Here is a 15,618-nt window from a genome sequence, read left to right as displayed (position 1 = left end):
TACAGTTCCCTCTATTGGATGGCATTAGTCCTCCCCAGGATGTGGGTCCACCCCCACTCTCACTACTTGGGTTTCTACCCCATGGTGTCACCCACTCTGGCAGAATGAGCATTTAGACATTCCCCAGGAGCCCGTCCTGCATCAGACCCTCCCCTCCGAGCATTCTAAACAGGTAACCCTCTTTATTATATTTTGATATGATTTTCTCAGCATTTTACTCTCCACCAATACCTGACCCTCTCCTGTGTTCGTATGCTACCCCTCCCTCCCCCCACTTTTGGGCAATGTTACCCATCCGCCCATCCCCAGCCCCCCTCAAACCCGCAAAGCCCCAACCAAAGGCAACCCCTTGCCCCCCTTTTATCTCTTCTTTGTGTTCATACTTACCACCATCTCGTCTTAAATTCCACCCCTGCAGACATCGGCTCACATCCTTCCTCCACCCTCCGATTTCCTGTAAGCCTGTCGTTCAGTCTCTTGCTATCTAGGGCAGCTTGGTTATTTCATATCATTGAGGTCATGTAGTATTTTTCCTTCAATGTCTGGGTTGCTTCACTCAACATAAGGTTCTCAAGATTCCTCCATGTTATCACATGTGTTTGTAGTGTGTTTGTTCTTACAGCCGAGTAGTATTCCATTGTGTGTATATACCACATTTTGAAATAGTAACTTTTAATGATGAGAATGATAGGCTAACTCAAATGAAATAAAGAAGCGATCTTGGAGTGCCTTCCAAGGATAGGCACTTGGCTAAACGGCACTCTTCTACCACAATCAACAATTTAGATGGTAAAGAGGAAAAATATAATTTCCAAATTTTCTTCCTTGCTCTACTCTAAAATATTATGTTTCAAGTATTATCTAAATCATTACTTTTGGAAGTTTGGAGCTTTTATTTAATTTTAATTTGCCTATTGTTCTAATGATTAATAGTTACTATTTCAAAATACATTTAGCAGTACTGGTCTTTATATGCTTTAATATGGAGATTATAGGTGACAGATAAATGACTGGAAAAAATTTTGTTTTTAATTATCCACAAGAAAAGAAAGTCTTTACAAAGTTGATAATAAACTATCTCAAATTAGGTTGAAATATATATATGTCAACCATACATACAAACTATATACACTAAACATAAAAATATGTATTTTGAAGACCATATGCCTTTACTTAAAAATTAAAATTCAGGAGAATTGGGTTCTTTTTCCCCCTGAATTTAGCATTAAGGAAAACTTTGAACACCTCTATGCCTTAGGTCTTCTAGGCTATAATTGGGAGGATACCAACTTCCTAACTCCTTAAGGAAATTGTGTCACCATCCTTAGCCTAGAATATGAAATTCACTATGCAGATAGTATTCCAATAAACATGAAACAATGGATTCTTTTAATAGTACAGCTGAGTGCATGTAATTTAAATATGTGTTTGGGTCCAGAAGAATTAGTTTATTCAAGGCAAGAAATATGACTATGCAAATCGAAATGCATATCCTCTTGGCCATTTTAAATACATTCATGGAGTTTATTCACTCTTCTGCATCATTGTTTTCCACTGAAGACTCTTTCCGTGAATTGACCCACCGAGGAAAGCTTTCTGGAATCCTACTTGGAGATTTACACTGCACATTGGTACCCTAAAGCTCGGATGAGCCTGATGTAAAGGCTCCTGTTTTACTACACTTAGCCCTGTGCTGTTTTCTGCAAGTATTTTTATCATGGAAACTTAATTTTTTTTCCTGTTTTTTTTTTTTCTTTATTAAAGTTAATAGAGCACCAGGAATGTTACATTAAAAAACAGGGAAAAAAAACAAAAAACAGAAGAGGTTCCCATATAACCCAATCCCCACTCCCCACCTCATCATTTTTGTAAATTGTTTTTTTTTTTGAAGATATATACATCATACAAAAAAATGTTACATTAAAAAATATAAGAGGTTCCCGTATACCCACCGCACTCCTCCCACACCAGCAGCCTCCCCCGTCATTGTGGCACGCTCATCGCACTCGGTGAACACATTCTGGAGCACTGCGGCACCACGTGGATAAGAGTTCACCCTGTGGCTCACACTCTCCCCCCGGACATTCATTGGGTTATGGCAGGATATAGAAAGTCCAGCATCTGACCCTGCAATATCATTTAGGACAACTCCAAGTCCCAAAAATGCCTCCACATCACATCTCTACTTCCCACTCCCTGCCTTCAGCAAATACTGTGGCCACTTTCTCCAATCCACCTCAATGCTAAAATTTCTTCTATTACCGGTGACAGTAGAAACTTAATTCTTAAAGACATCTATTTTTCCACAAACTAAAACAATCTGAAAACTATGTGTATGTGTGTGTGTGTGTGTTTTGGGGGAGAGGTTACCTAGTACTGTTTGCCAGGATTAGTTGTATCATTCGTGGAGTCCAGTGCAAAAAAAAAGTGGGACCTTTTGTTCAAAAATCACTGAGGATTTCAAGATTCTGTGGCAGAGCAGGAAGCCAAGCCCGAGGCCCTTCTAAGCCAGAGAGGTCTCTGCCCGTGAACTCTCCGTGATCACTAGCCCGGCCGTTTCCACTAGAAATGCGTCTGAAGTGCTTTTAAGTTCATCTAACTTAAATAAATATATTTGTTTAATTGTACAAAGTTGTGTTTCCTGGGTCATGATCCTATGACTATATCAGAACCATGTGCCATACATAACAATGAGTGTTGTATCTATAGACACAGAGAAGGGCATATACACAGGTTCTCATTATGTCTATGACTCATCTGTATCACGCTACTAGAGGAGGTGATTATTGACTGCAGAAATTAAAAAACGAAAACTTTTTTTACAAGTACATATATTTCCTTGATTTGATCATATGGGAAATGTAAATGATTTTTTTTCCTTTTTAAATTAAAAACAAGAGGCAAAAAGTAAAGATGTGCAATTATGTATTAATTTTTACAGATATCTGGCATTTGTATAATCATTACTTTCCTGTATGAAGTTAATGCAGTCTGTGGCTAAAAGTGAAATTATATCTTCTTCAACAGGCTAAAACAAAGGGAGTTCAAACACAATGGAGACGCTTTCAGATACCTTAAACACACAGACACACAGTGAACACATAGTCTTCTTGGCACATATGGGATGATTTTTGAGGTATATCAACTGAAGTACATGTTATTCTGATGTAGAACTAGTCACTGTTTACCCAGACTGAAATAGCCCACTTGACCTCTCCCTTTAATTTTTCACTGCTCTGCACCTCAACAATAAGAATAAAATATGGAAGCAAAAATATCTACCTCACAGTTTCCTTTTTTTATTAGAGAAAGTGCCTTTTAAGGAATTTTATTTAATGCAGCTTATTTGGTCTAAAGTCTTCCCTTAAAAATTTGTTGTGGGGGAACAGAGGTAGTTCAAGTGGTTGAACACCTGCTTCCACGTAGAAGGTCCCAGGTTCAGTCCCCAGTACCTCCTCAAAACAAGCATGAAAAAACCGACTCTCATTGAGAAGTGGATTTAGCTCAGTGGTTGAGCCTCTGCTTCCCATCTACAAAGTTCTAGGTTCAATCCCCAGTACCTCCTTAAAAAAAAAATTCATTGTGGACCATTTTTGACATTTTTTAATGTTAATGCAGAAGACAAGTAGTCTAACTATTCCTATTTTCGAAGGATGCATCAACACTGACAGAGAAAAATGCATAGTAAGAGAACTCCTTGAAGGGGTTTGATTTCTTTGGACTCACCTTCCTAAATGCCCCGCAAGGAGCACCGCAGAGTCCTGCAGGACCCACTGTTTCAATCGTTTGGCATATTTTTACAGATGTCTGACGTGTCCTTCCTAGAGAGACAGTATGTCGTGGTAGGAGTCACCCCACCTCGCCCTTCCAAGTAAGCACACATGGGCGGCCTCCTCCTTACTGTGGTTTTAGTTGGTTTTCCTACATCAGTAGAAAAAGATGAATTTGGCTGCCAACAGTGTGTAGGGTGGCTTGTGAAAGTGAAGTCCCCCGCTCTGCCTTTCATATCGTCATGCATTCATGAACGTTTCTCTAATGTGCCTATCGGTTGGTGGTTGGTGATGGTACATGGACCAGGAGGGACGACAAAGAGCCCCTCGCAGGCCGAGCCTTCCTGCAGTACAGAGAGTAATGAGAAACTCATTTTGATTTGTAAACTGAATAAACATGACATTGAGGGCACAGAAGAAGGGCCTAGATGCATCTTCAAGACCTTGTTTTGACAAAGTGGCTTTTTTCCCTCCAGGATATTTTAGCCTCTCTTTTCTCCAGCTGGTTTCACCTTTCACCATTTGTTATAACAGTGCTCTCTTACTCAGCAAAAGTAGGAGGTAGGTTTATGCTCAAGAGGAAATGCTCAGGGTTAATCCTTATTTTCAGCTTCCCCAAAAATGTCTAGTTTTTAAGTCAATTAAAAGGCTATTAGGAAATGACCATGTGAAGGTGTGGGAAAAATTAGGGTGAATTATATTAATTTATGATGGAGTCTAATATCTAAGAAAGGTTATTTTTATCCAGACCATAATGGGGGACAATTCATCATCATTTCTTCTTTTAAGAAATCAAGATGAGTTCCATGGGGACTTTGAAGATACATTAATATTGCTGTATGTAACTTCAGAAAGATATTTTTGGACTTCTTTCTTCCATACCCATCTCCACCAACCAGCTCTGTTTTCTTTGTACGAATATCTAGGTCAAGGCTCTTTGAGAATAGAAAGAGGGAAAATGAATAACTAAACATGTAATCAACAGAAGAACTCCAAAATGGAATTACTTTCCAAATGAGCTACACTTACCTGTATTTCCCATTGGGGCAGTGGTGGCATGCCCCTCACCCCCCATCCTTTTACCTTTGTTTAAATGACTAGAAAAATCACCCAAGTAGAGCTTAGAATTTAGGGTCAGGAAAAAATTGTCTTAGTAAATTAGTTTAGATGGAACAAATGAGAGAGAATAAGATCAGACTTGCCTAAGTCCTGTTATAAGTAATGGCGGAGGAGTTCCTATATGAGAAAGTCAAGAAAGAGTCAGGAGGGAGAGCGGGCGAATGTGGTTCAACCTGATAAGCAACTACTTCCCACATGGGAGGTCCTGGGTTCAAGCCTCAGTCCCGGTACCTCAAAAAAAAAAAAAAAAAAAAGGAAAGTTGGTGCTCGTGAGGAAACCCACAAAATGTCCTGCTCATAGAGGCTGACATTACGTGCGTTCAGTCCCTGAATTCTGTTCTCTTTGTTTTCCTGACAGAGCTACAGTGAGCCTGTTGACGTGAAGACATCTCACCCTCCTCAGCTGATCAACTCCAAGCCGTCGGTGTTCCACGGGCCCAGCCAGGCCCACCCCGCTCTGTATCTAAGCTCCCACTACCACCAGCAAGCAGGAATGAATCCTCACCTCACCGCCATGCCCCCCAGCCTCCCCAGGAACATAGCACCCAAGCCGAATAACCAAATGCCACTGACTGTCTCCATAGCAAACATGGCCGTGTCCCCGCCGCCTCCCCCACTGCAGATCAGTCCACCTCTCCACCAGCATCTCAACCTGCAGCAGCACCAGCCGCTCCCCATGCAGCAGTCCATCGGGAGCCAGCTACCCATGCAGGTCCCGGCGGCTGTGCACTCGCCCACCATGCAGCAAGTAAGTGCCGGGTGCTCTGGCAGGGCGCCAGCCCTCCAGCGCCGGGGCACCCAGCAGAGGACAAGGGAGGGGGTGTTCCTATTTAAACGGAGAGAGAGAGGAGTGAAGGGCTTCCAGGTCTGCTTTCTGGGGGGAGTGGGGGGGTGGGAGTGTGGGGAGGTGGAATGTACCGGACAGGGGACAGGTTTGTGTCGCATCACCCAATTGCAGGAATCGGTCGCTGTTTCCTTCTGTACGCACAGCTCTTTCCTATGATGCCCATTTTGCTTCACCTTTCTAATCACCCGTCTTGTCTTTTGTTTCTGGAGGAAAGTATTTTTGTCATTTTAAGATACCAAGTACTGCCGGAGAGCTCCTTGGGGAGGGAATTTTGCATTTTTTAAAAGACATTGTTGTTTGGAAAATGAGAAGGTCTGGATCGGAATGCCTGTCAGGTCCCATAAATGCTGAGAAATGACATCAGCCCACTATTTCTGGTAAAACTATCAAATTTGGGAGAACCCTAAAAGTGCTAAGAACTGAAAATGTTTACCAGAATTGTATTGAAAATAGAATCTGGCTTCTAAGTAGATTGGAAAAGGAGAGATTTGAGTCCCTCCCTTCCCAAGCCCTAGATTATTAGAGCCATTCGTGTAAGTTCTTAGCTTAATTTTTTTCTTCTAAATCATTTTCCTTTTGGGTTTTGGTGTGATTTTAAAATGTGAAAGTTAGAAGCCAATGCTATAAACTACTAAACTGAACATAAAATATTCAAAAATCCTCAAAACATTTAAAAAAAACACATAAAGGTAAAAATTACAACTCCTATCCGATTCAGCTACCCCTTTTATAATCCAAGTGCTTGTTCCAAGAACTATACTTAAATATGCAGGCACAGCCCCGTGTGGAATTGGTAGCTGGCCCTCTGTGGAACTGCAGCCTGTACTTGGACTGGGATAGCCGAGGAGCAGAAAAAGGAATAAAATATATATAGTCCCCAATTAATTTTTAGTATTATTATTTTGGAGAGGATTTCTGAGACCTGACCCTAACAAATCCAGTGCTTGGGTGTGTTGGCTCATCTTCCATTCTCAGAAAACGTGGTGCAAATTGTAGTATTATCTCCATTTTACACCTAAGGAAGCTAAGGTGTGGCAGAATCTGTCAGGTCAGGGCCAGAATCAGAGCCTCAATTCTTAAATACAAGAATATTAATTGTCTCTTACGAGAAACCCTGGGTCTCCTAAGAATTTAAATCCTAATTTGTTCTAAATACAAAATAGTTGTGGAGAGCAACAGGAATCATCTCTTTGCTGGAGTCCACTTTGGACCCTAAACCAGGGATATGGAGAAGGCTCTGGAGACATTCTTGCCTAGTTGTTGTCTCAACAGGGAAGAGGACGGGGGAAACCAGCTCCCACCCGGTCTACACTGGTGCTTGCACCCAGCAAGCGTTGCTGATGGAGTCACAGGTCCAGGCTTTCCATCGAAGATCACTCACAGCACAATAGGCGCTGCTGGGTAGTTTGGGAGACGCCAGGGGCAGCTGTGTGTGCCGTGTCCTGCTCGGCTGAGGGCTGCGCTGGCCTCCCAGCAGCCTCGTGTGGGGCTGCTCTTCCCAGAGCAGGGAGTACCAAAGGCACAGGCAGGTCCTCCCCAGGCGCGGGCCCGAGCTGCGCCTGTCCAGAGCGAGACCTCGCTGAGCAGTTCCTCCCCTCGACGTGGTGCCTACTGTTTGCACTGAGCCCCTGGCAGCGCAGGCTGTGATCCTGAACAGTTTTCACATGCCCCAGGTGTATGTAAGGCCACAGGTGAAAATCCAAGAGGGTTGTGGGGTTTTTTGCATAGAGAATCTTACCTGAACAGGGGTCAAAAACAGAGATTACCCTGGGTGAGTTATTCATCAAACTTGGTTAGTTCTGTTAGGGTATCGGAAAAAGCGTTTGTACAGAGGAGGCGGTAAGGTCAGATTCCATTAATGATGGAAGACAAAATGGAGAATTAAATAGCTGCGAAGACTCTATTGACTAAAATCACTTTTAACAGTGCCTTGATCATGGTTTGGAGTCAATACAGTAATTGTTGAGTGACTGAACAAATGGGTGAATAAAGACACAAATGAGTAGTCAAAGTGTTTAAACACTAGAACAGATTACAGGTTAGGTTGTGGAATGTCAATTCCTTGGGGGGAGGGGGGGAGGAAACTGTTATTCATTCAAAACCCATTGACTGAGCCCCTAATGTGCATTGCCCAGGTCCCGGAGAGTAAGTGGTGGAGGAGACAGATGTGAGGAGGGTGCACTGGCACTCAGATAAAATAGTTAAAATCCTCTGAAGGAAATAAACCCGGAAGGACGGAGCCGCCAGCCCGGGGTCGACAAGGCAGGGCTGTCGTCCGTGGCTTTGGAACAGGGACCTGACAGATGAGAGGCAGAGGCTGCCTTTAAAAATCCGAAGGTGGAAGGATGTGCAGGGACACTCCAGCAGAGAGAAAAGGACGAGGTCTGCCGGCCGGGGGCATCAAGCTGGGAGGAGGTGGGCTTGTCCAAGAGAGGGAGAGGGGCCAGTGGAGAGCCGGCGAATGGGGGCAGGTGGGGGCGGGTGGTTAAGTCAGCTTCATGGGCAGACCACTGAAGTCAGAGCCTAGAGGTTACGGGGACTGGTCCCACCACAGCACCCCAAAGAGTCCGGCACCCCTTTGATGTCAGTCACTTTACTATGGGCAACAATGTCATCAAAGTTGGTCTTTAGCCTGCAGACGCAGACCCAGGCTGTGTATAAAATGTCATCTCTCTGATTCATCACCCAACCCTCTTTCATCCTGAGGATATTTGCCTCCTGGGCATGGCGGCCGCGTTCACATATTCAAACAACAACCAAAAGAGAGAGAGGAGAACGTGAATGGCACCACATTTTTAAGATACTGTCTCATCCTTCCGTATTATTTTAGCTGTTTTATTTTCCTTTGGAAAACCAAAGTATCCTACAAAACATGAGTACATAATCTACCAGGAATAATAGCCTCGATTTTTTTCTCAAATATATTTTATAACACTAACTCCGTGGACCTGCTATTTTTGTCCAGTTTTCTTCCCTTCTTTTGGCTCACTATATTTTGTTGAATGAGGTCAAGAGAAAAAAATCATTAATATCTGTCAACTTCCTTTATAACCCTAAGAAAAAATCTTTGTATGATATCACACAGACAGATTTTCAATTTCCTTGTGTAATAAACAGCTGCTTTAGGATTTGGATGTAATTTAAAGGTTTAAAAAAATCACATTGAGATTGATGAATAAATCAGTTGTGAAGACAAAAACATTGATGCCTGTTGAAAATGCCTCTCCAGACAGGCAGGAAATGAAATTAGTTCCCAGTAAAGTGTGGATATGAGGATCACGTTAGGTTGTGCTGCAGGCTTTTTAGGACTCGCGATGGTGGCACAACAAAACTGCTAGGGCTACAGAAATCTAATTAAAGAGCAAATGTCCCTTCTGACATCAAATTAATCTTTATCATGTTTCCTATTTTTATTTCAATCTGGCACCAGAAAATGAAATTTAAAATTCCAGGCATGCTACAAAACAGTTGGCGATTTTCCTCTTGAGCATTAAAATGCAAAATATTCAGTCTTGTTTAATTAGACGGCTAAACAAACATTTCTCCAAAAAAAAAAAAAGAATGTATATCATCATTGTTTTTTCATATTGACATCCACAACAAAAAAGTACATAGTTCTGAGACTGACCTCAGCATCTCTTTATAGTGTTCTGAAGAATGTTACACGCTCTAAATGGAAAGAAATAGGGCTCTACTTTTATCTTTCTTAATTCTTGATTGTTTTAAGATTAGTGATCTTATTAAGTCTAGCGTTGAAGTTAGCTGAATTTTTTTCTTTGAATTTTGTCTGTAACACATAATTTTGGTATAATCTTAAAGTCACTGTTTAATCTTAAAGCAATAAACAGTGTTTTGCTGCTATTCTCTCCCCAACCTTGAGGAATTATTTTTATTGGATGGGGAAAAAAGCAGTGGTGGTTTCTGCCTGTTTGTGCAGGCGTGAGTGGAAGAGGGTTGGTTGGTTTCTGTTTATTTTTTGCTCTTCCTATGTTTCCATACCTTCCCTAACTCAAGATATTTTCAGTTACTCTGTTTTGAAGACTTGTTTACTTTTAGGTGGTGTTTGGCTTTGTAAAAGTCCAATATGGATTTTTAAAAGATAGGGTAGCTGTCATATTTACATGTGTGTAACATTCTTTCTAACTGTTATATCAAACAGTCTGTATTAAACTTTATTTATTGAAAACATCATTTATTGAGCCCCAACTATGAGCTTGGACTTGAGAATGCCCAGTAAGCAATGCAAACACCACCTGCTCTCAAGGTTCTTATAGTCCAGCCCTTACAAGAGGGGCTTATTAAATGAAGGCTGCCCTCGCTGGGTATCTGCCCAGCACACCAAAGAAAGAATTAAAGAGAACTGGCAATAAGCCACGTCAAGACAATATGGTAGGACCATATTGAAATGAATAAATGCCATCAAAACCATTGAGGCTTCTCCTTGCCTGGTGAGGGTATGGGATGGTTTAGAGAAAGTAAGGTACTCAAACTGGTACTGAGCAGCCAGTTATACCTCATATTTTTCACTCTCTAATTTTGGAAGTTGTCTATCGACATAGACAAACTTATCTCCCACAAAACAACTGGTAATTTTGGAAAGCTTCTATTCCTATTGGTCAGTTTGGCTGATTTTTCCACTTTTAGTGGTTTGTTTCAGTCTTTCAGGGAGTTTGTCTTTCATCCACAGTTTTGGTGGGAGTTAGTGTGGACATCGACCTGAGGCCCTTATCATTTGAATGGACTTAAAGCCAATATTGAGAATTGAAGACACCTTATAATAGGGGTCTCTGATCGTTTACCCATGAGATATCCAAATGTGAATAAAAGTCTAAGAAAATATCCTTATTTAAAATCAACCCTCTGATCATTCTGCTGAGTTTAAAACAATAAAAACTCAGCAATATCATGCCTCCCAAAAGCTTCCTGCAAAGAAAGAGAGAAGGGCTCATTTTTAAATGACTTGCTTTTTTTGATGGTTGAAAGCCATGGATAAAATCTGCAGAGAGAGACAACCATGGGATTAATTAAGTTGCTTTTTTTTGGTCATTTCCAGTAAAGCTTGCTTGTGCTGCTCTTGAATTCACCAAATAAGTTATTAAAGAAAAAAAATTCTTAGTGTAGCATGCTTTTCGTTTACCAGATCTAGCTATATACTTCAGAGATTCTGTCCTTGAATTTTTAATAGCTTTGCTAGGATTAAAAGTAAACACTTCACCATAGCAGTATATTAAAAGAATCTTCCTGAAGTCTGATTCTTGTTTGCCAGTTAATAGACTTTTCAATTAAAAAATATTTGCTTGGTCTTACACTTCTCTCTGCCTGGGTTTTCCAATGGCAAGTTGTTTTGAATCTTTCCCTATATTACTCCAACAACTGTTAAAAAGCTTTGGTTGAAATTTTTTTAGCTGAGAAAGAAGTACAAATAAAAGAAGCAGCAGATGGTCCCTTTGTGAGTGAATGCAGAAAAAGGGTTTTGAGAACAATATGTGAATAGGTGTAGTAATAAAACACTCAGCCACCTGCTGCCCAAATCCTTCAAAAAAGATTCTGTTGCATATTCTGGGGATTAACTATTAATGTATCCTTTGCTTTGATACAAACATAAACTTTGAGGGATTTAGGCCCTTTTTCACCTTTGTTTTGATTAAGTTAGCATCTCTATATTCTGAATTGTTTCTTGATTTAGTGTATCTGCTCAAGAGTATAATTAAAGGTTTTAGGACTCATGTCTAAACGCGGGAAAGGTAGAAGAATGGGGCTGTGGCACTTCTTTACCTTTAAGTTTTCTGTGCCCTTGCAATGCACTTGCCCTTAAGAGACACCAGCGAGAAGGCAGTGGTGTGTTTGCAAAGAACGGGTAAATATTTAGGCGTTTTTCTTCTCTAAAAGGCACTTTGATCCTTATTCGTGGGCTTACTTTCACTTTCAGGGATTTACTCTTCAACCCGACTATCAGGCTATTATCAACCCTACATCTACAGCCGCGCAAGTTGTCACCCAAGCAATGGAGTACGTGCGTTCTGGGTGCAGAAACCCGCCCGCCCAGCCTGTGGACTGGAGCAACGACTACTGCAGTAGTGGGTAAGCAGCCGGCGATCGCCACCTGCTGGTGGCCGGCGCTCATGGCATGCACGTCGCACCCCGCTCCGTGGTTGAGGGAAAAAATGTTGTCTTGTCTTCCTGTTGTTTAAAAGATCATGTGGATTGGTTCCACGATCCTGAAGGCAGAAGACACTACTCCAGAAATTTCTAAGCAGTCTTCTAGCCCTTGCAAGAATAAATGTTCTCAGTAACTATTAGCTTTTCGTTAACTGGTTGTTCACTTTCCCAGGAAAAACCAACTGTCCCTCAGGCTAGAGCAAGTAGCTCAAAGAAAGGCATCCTCCGCTGTCTCCTGTAATGCAGGTTTCTTGTAACGAGGCATTGTTTTCTCTTCATACAGGGGCATGCAGAGGGACAAAGCACTGTACCTTACCTGAAAATCTGAACACCTCTTCTTTCCACTGAGGAATTCAGGGAAGTCTTTTCACCATGGATTGCTTTGCACAGCCAAGGCAGTTCTCCATTTTCTTAGAAAAAATACAAGTTGCTAAGCACTTAGGACCATTTGAGCTTGTGGGTCACCCACTCTGGAAGAAATAGTCATGCTTCTTTATTATTTTTTTAATTCTTTATGGACATTGTTCTTCTTCCCTGAAGGAAATTGGACCATTCAGATTTTATGTTGGGTTTTTTTGCTGTGAAGTGCTGCGCTATAGTAACTGCCTTAGCAGCTGTAGAGGTCTCGGATAAAAGTCCTGGACTTTCCATTGGTTTTCATAATGGGTGTTTATATGAAACTACTAAAGACTTTTTAAATGGCTTGATGTAGCAGACATAGCAAGTTTGTAAATAGCATATATGTTACACTCTCCTAGAGTATAAAATGTGAATGTTTTTTGTAGCTAAATTGTAATTTGAAACTGGCTCATTCCAGTTTATTAATTTCACAATAGGGGTTAAATTGGCAAACATTCATATTTTTACTTCATTTTTAAAACAACTAATAGTTCTATATTTTCAAAATATTTGAAAAAAAAAAGTATTCCCAAAAGATTTTAATTTAATAACAAATTGGCTTTGTCTCATTAATCAGACAAAAAGAAATGAGTGTTAAGAGAAGCGCAAACACGTTTATTTTGTACTGCAGAAAAATTGCTTTTTTGTATCACTTTTTGTGTAATGGTTAGTAAAATGTCATTTAAGTCCTTTTATGTATAAAACTGCCAAATGCCTACCTGGTATTTTATTAGATGCAGAAACAGATTGGAAACAGCTAAATTATAACCTTTACATATGGTTCTGTATTATTGTTTCTTCATACTGTGTCTGTATTTAATCTTTTTTTATGGAACCTGTTGCGCCTATTTATGAAATAATAAATATAGGTGTTTGTAAGTAAATTTGTTAGTATTTGAAAGAGGTTTCTTTGATGTTTTAACTTTTGCTGGCAAAAAATAATAATTCACGCTTGGTGTGAATACTTTATTTCATTTTTACAGTGACGTGAATAAAGCCAAACCTGCTCTTCATTCTGCAGCAAATTAAAGTAACCAATCCTTCTTTCTGCATTTCTTTGGTTGATGCAAATGAAAAACTATGTCTAAGACCTTTTTTTCTTTATGTAGTATAACAGAATTGCCCCAAAAGTCACTCAAGCTTCCAGACCAAACAGATAGGATACTACTCTGTCTGAAAGGGGTCACTCCTTGGTTCTCAGCTGGGTTTAGTCAATTCTGGAAACTTCCCTCCAAAAAAAATTAAAGCCAAATGAACCAAAATTCCTCATGCCGCATGCTTTTCACAAAGTCCAGAAAACGTTTAAGAACTGAACCAGTAATTAAAGGGGCAGTGCACTGTGGAGAATACATCCAAAAATGAAAGGTGAGTAACCAGACAGCAAAAAAGAGAGGAAATGCCTTCTAAATTTGAAAACTGTTAATAGAAATTGAGATTCTTGCTGTCTTTCGCACCTCTACGAGCTACTTCTCTTTCCAGAATTCCTGGATCTTCCAAGAGAATTCTGAACATACAAGAGATTTACTAGGGAACCAAAAGCACTGAGAATCTGGCTGGAGGTTTGCATAGCTTTTAAATCCAGAAGCTTTGAAATGAAAAAAATTTTAAAAATACCCATACAGGGGATTGTATCAAGAAAGGGAATCTGGCTAGAAATCAAGAGAAGGGCTGATGGCTCTTTCATGGAATGCATGAAATAAACTGAACAATTTAACTACGGTCAAATATATGCATTGTGTAATCCAGTCAGAATTAAAAAGACAAAAGGTATGCTTGCTTTGGAAGGATTTTAGGCATTGTACAACCTTGAATCACTTGAGCATGTAATAACTAATAAATAATGCAGATCCAATGTGATTATTTAAATGACTGTAGCTAAGAGCTCTAATTTTCCTGTCTTGAAACTGTATAAGCTTATGTGATTAAGTTCACAGTTTATTGTTTGTCTGTTTAGTATTTTAGAAATATACCAGCACTACTAATTACCTAATGTCTTTTATTTATTATATTATGATAAGGTAAAAATTTCACTTGCATTCAATCCAAAATGAGAAAGTAATTATTGGGATGAGATGACTTTGACGGGCAGTTTGTACAGGAAAGTACTGTGTTGTTTACAACCTTTCCAGAGCAGGTGTACAACCAGGGTCGAGAGAATATTAAATTCAATACCAAATACAGTACAAACATATATGTAATTCAAAGAGAATGCACCATAAATAAAAATACTGACCATGGTGGATTTATTCTATTTGATTGTTCACCAGTCAGATGAGAAATCTCAAATAAATTTCATAGCAGAAGTGGTCAGGCAGCGTAGGAAATAAAGGCTGCCATGACCGCAGATATTCTTTGACCCTGGTAAGGGAAGGCATTGCCCAAGGAGGCCGCCATCTTTTAGGAAGTGGTATCTGGACTGGGCTCAGGAGAGAGCATTGGGCAAAGCTATAGCTTGCACCTCAGAGGAACAGTGGTTTTTACCCCAAGTCACTCTGGACAGTTCAGCAAAAACATGGACCATAAACTGTCTCCACCAACATACCAACATCAAGCTTATAGCTAATTAGAAAAAAAGCAGAAAAGAACCTGTGGCCAAGGGTAGGAGAGGGCTAGATGTGTCTCTTACACATAAGAAAGGAAAATCCAAAATCCCAATTCCCATACATTGAAGGGGATCCCATGCCCTCATCCATGGAATGAGATGACTGTGGAAAGTTAGTCAAAGAATGACTTGGCAGTCAGTCAAATGAGTGAGCATAGCTCAGGGTGAAAGTGGGTCTCTGATTATTTTCTTGCTGCCTAAAACAGAAAAGACCCAGGTTGAGTGGAACTTGAAAAGTCAGGAAAAAAGCAAGGACTATAAAGAACAGTCCCAGTGTCTTCTGGGTGGGATTCATTACTTAAAAAAAATGTCAATAGCTTAAGAATGCAAAACATAAAAATGAGCACAATAGCAAGGTCCTTTTTCCATGGACTTCTTGCCCTTTGCAAAAGGCACCCACTTGCAAGTTACATTGAACCATGTGATATTGCCGATATGTGGCTTTTTACCTAAATAACTGGCAATTACAAATGGTTCCACCTATTATTGCTAAGAACTGGAGAGAAGGGTGATTTAGCTGCAATTTTAGATATGATTTTAAATGGAGTTAGAGGTTTTATAAATTCCTAGGAGAAAACACTCAAAGATCAGTTATGTTTGTTTACAAGGTGCCTCAGGCAGATCAGTCCCAGAATGATCTGTTTTAAATATTGTTTAAAACAAAGGATATTTTAAATGGCCAGAGTCCAGTCATCTCAATAGCCATCCTTATTTCTTTGTTA

General features: G+C 40.3%; 1 protein-coding gene across 2 annotated transcripts in view; it reads left to right on the top strand.

Moving 5' to 3' along the window:
* The window catches only part of TOX (thymocyte selection associated high mobility group box), a 342,324-nt gene extending 328,045 nt beyond the window's left edge, over positions 1 to 14,279 (top strand). For both annotated transcript variants that reach the window (XM_004484333.5, XM_004484334.5), the window contains 3 exons: positions 5,248 to 5,637; positions 11,666 to 11,817; positions 12,179 to 14,279. In XM_004484333.5, the coding sequence (XP_004484390.1) occupies positions 5,248 to 5,637; positions 11,666 to 11,817; positions 12,179 to 12,215 (579 nt within the window). In that variant the 3' untranslated portion in view covers positions 12,216 to 14,279. The remainder of the gene's footprint in view (positions 1 to 5,247; positions 5,638 to 11,665; positions 11,818 to 12,178) is intronic.
* Positions 14,280 to 15,618: the final 1,339 nt, after the last annotated feature.

The sequence above is a fragment of the Dasypus novemcinctus genome, chromosome 14 (genome assembly GCF_030445035.2).
Source record: "Dasypus novemcinctus isolate mDasNov1 chromosome 14, mDasNov1.1.hap2, whole genome shotgun sequence".
NCBI lineage: Eukaryota > Metazoa > Chordata > Mammalia > Cingulata > Dasypodidae > Dasypus > Dasypus novemcinctus.
Note: the sequence above shows the minus strand (reverse complement) of the source record. Positions and strands in the feature narration are given on the sequence as shown.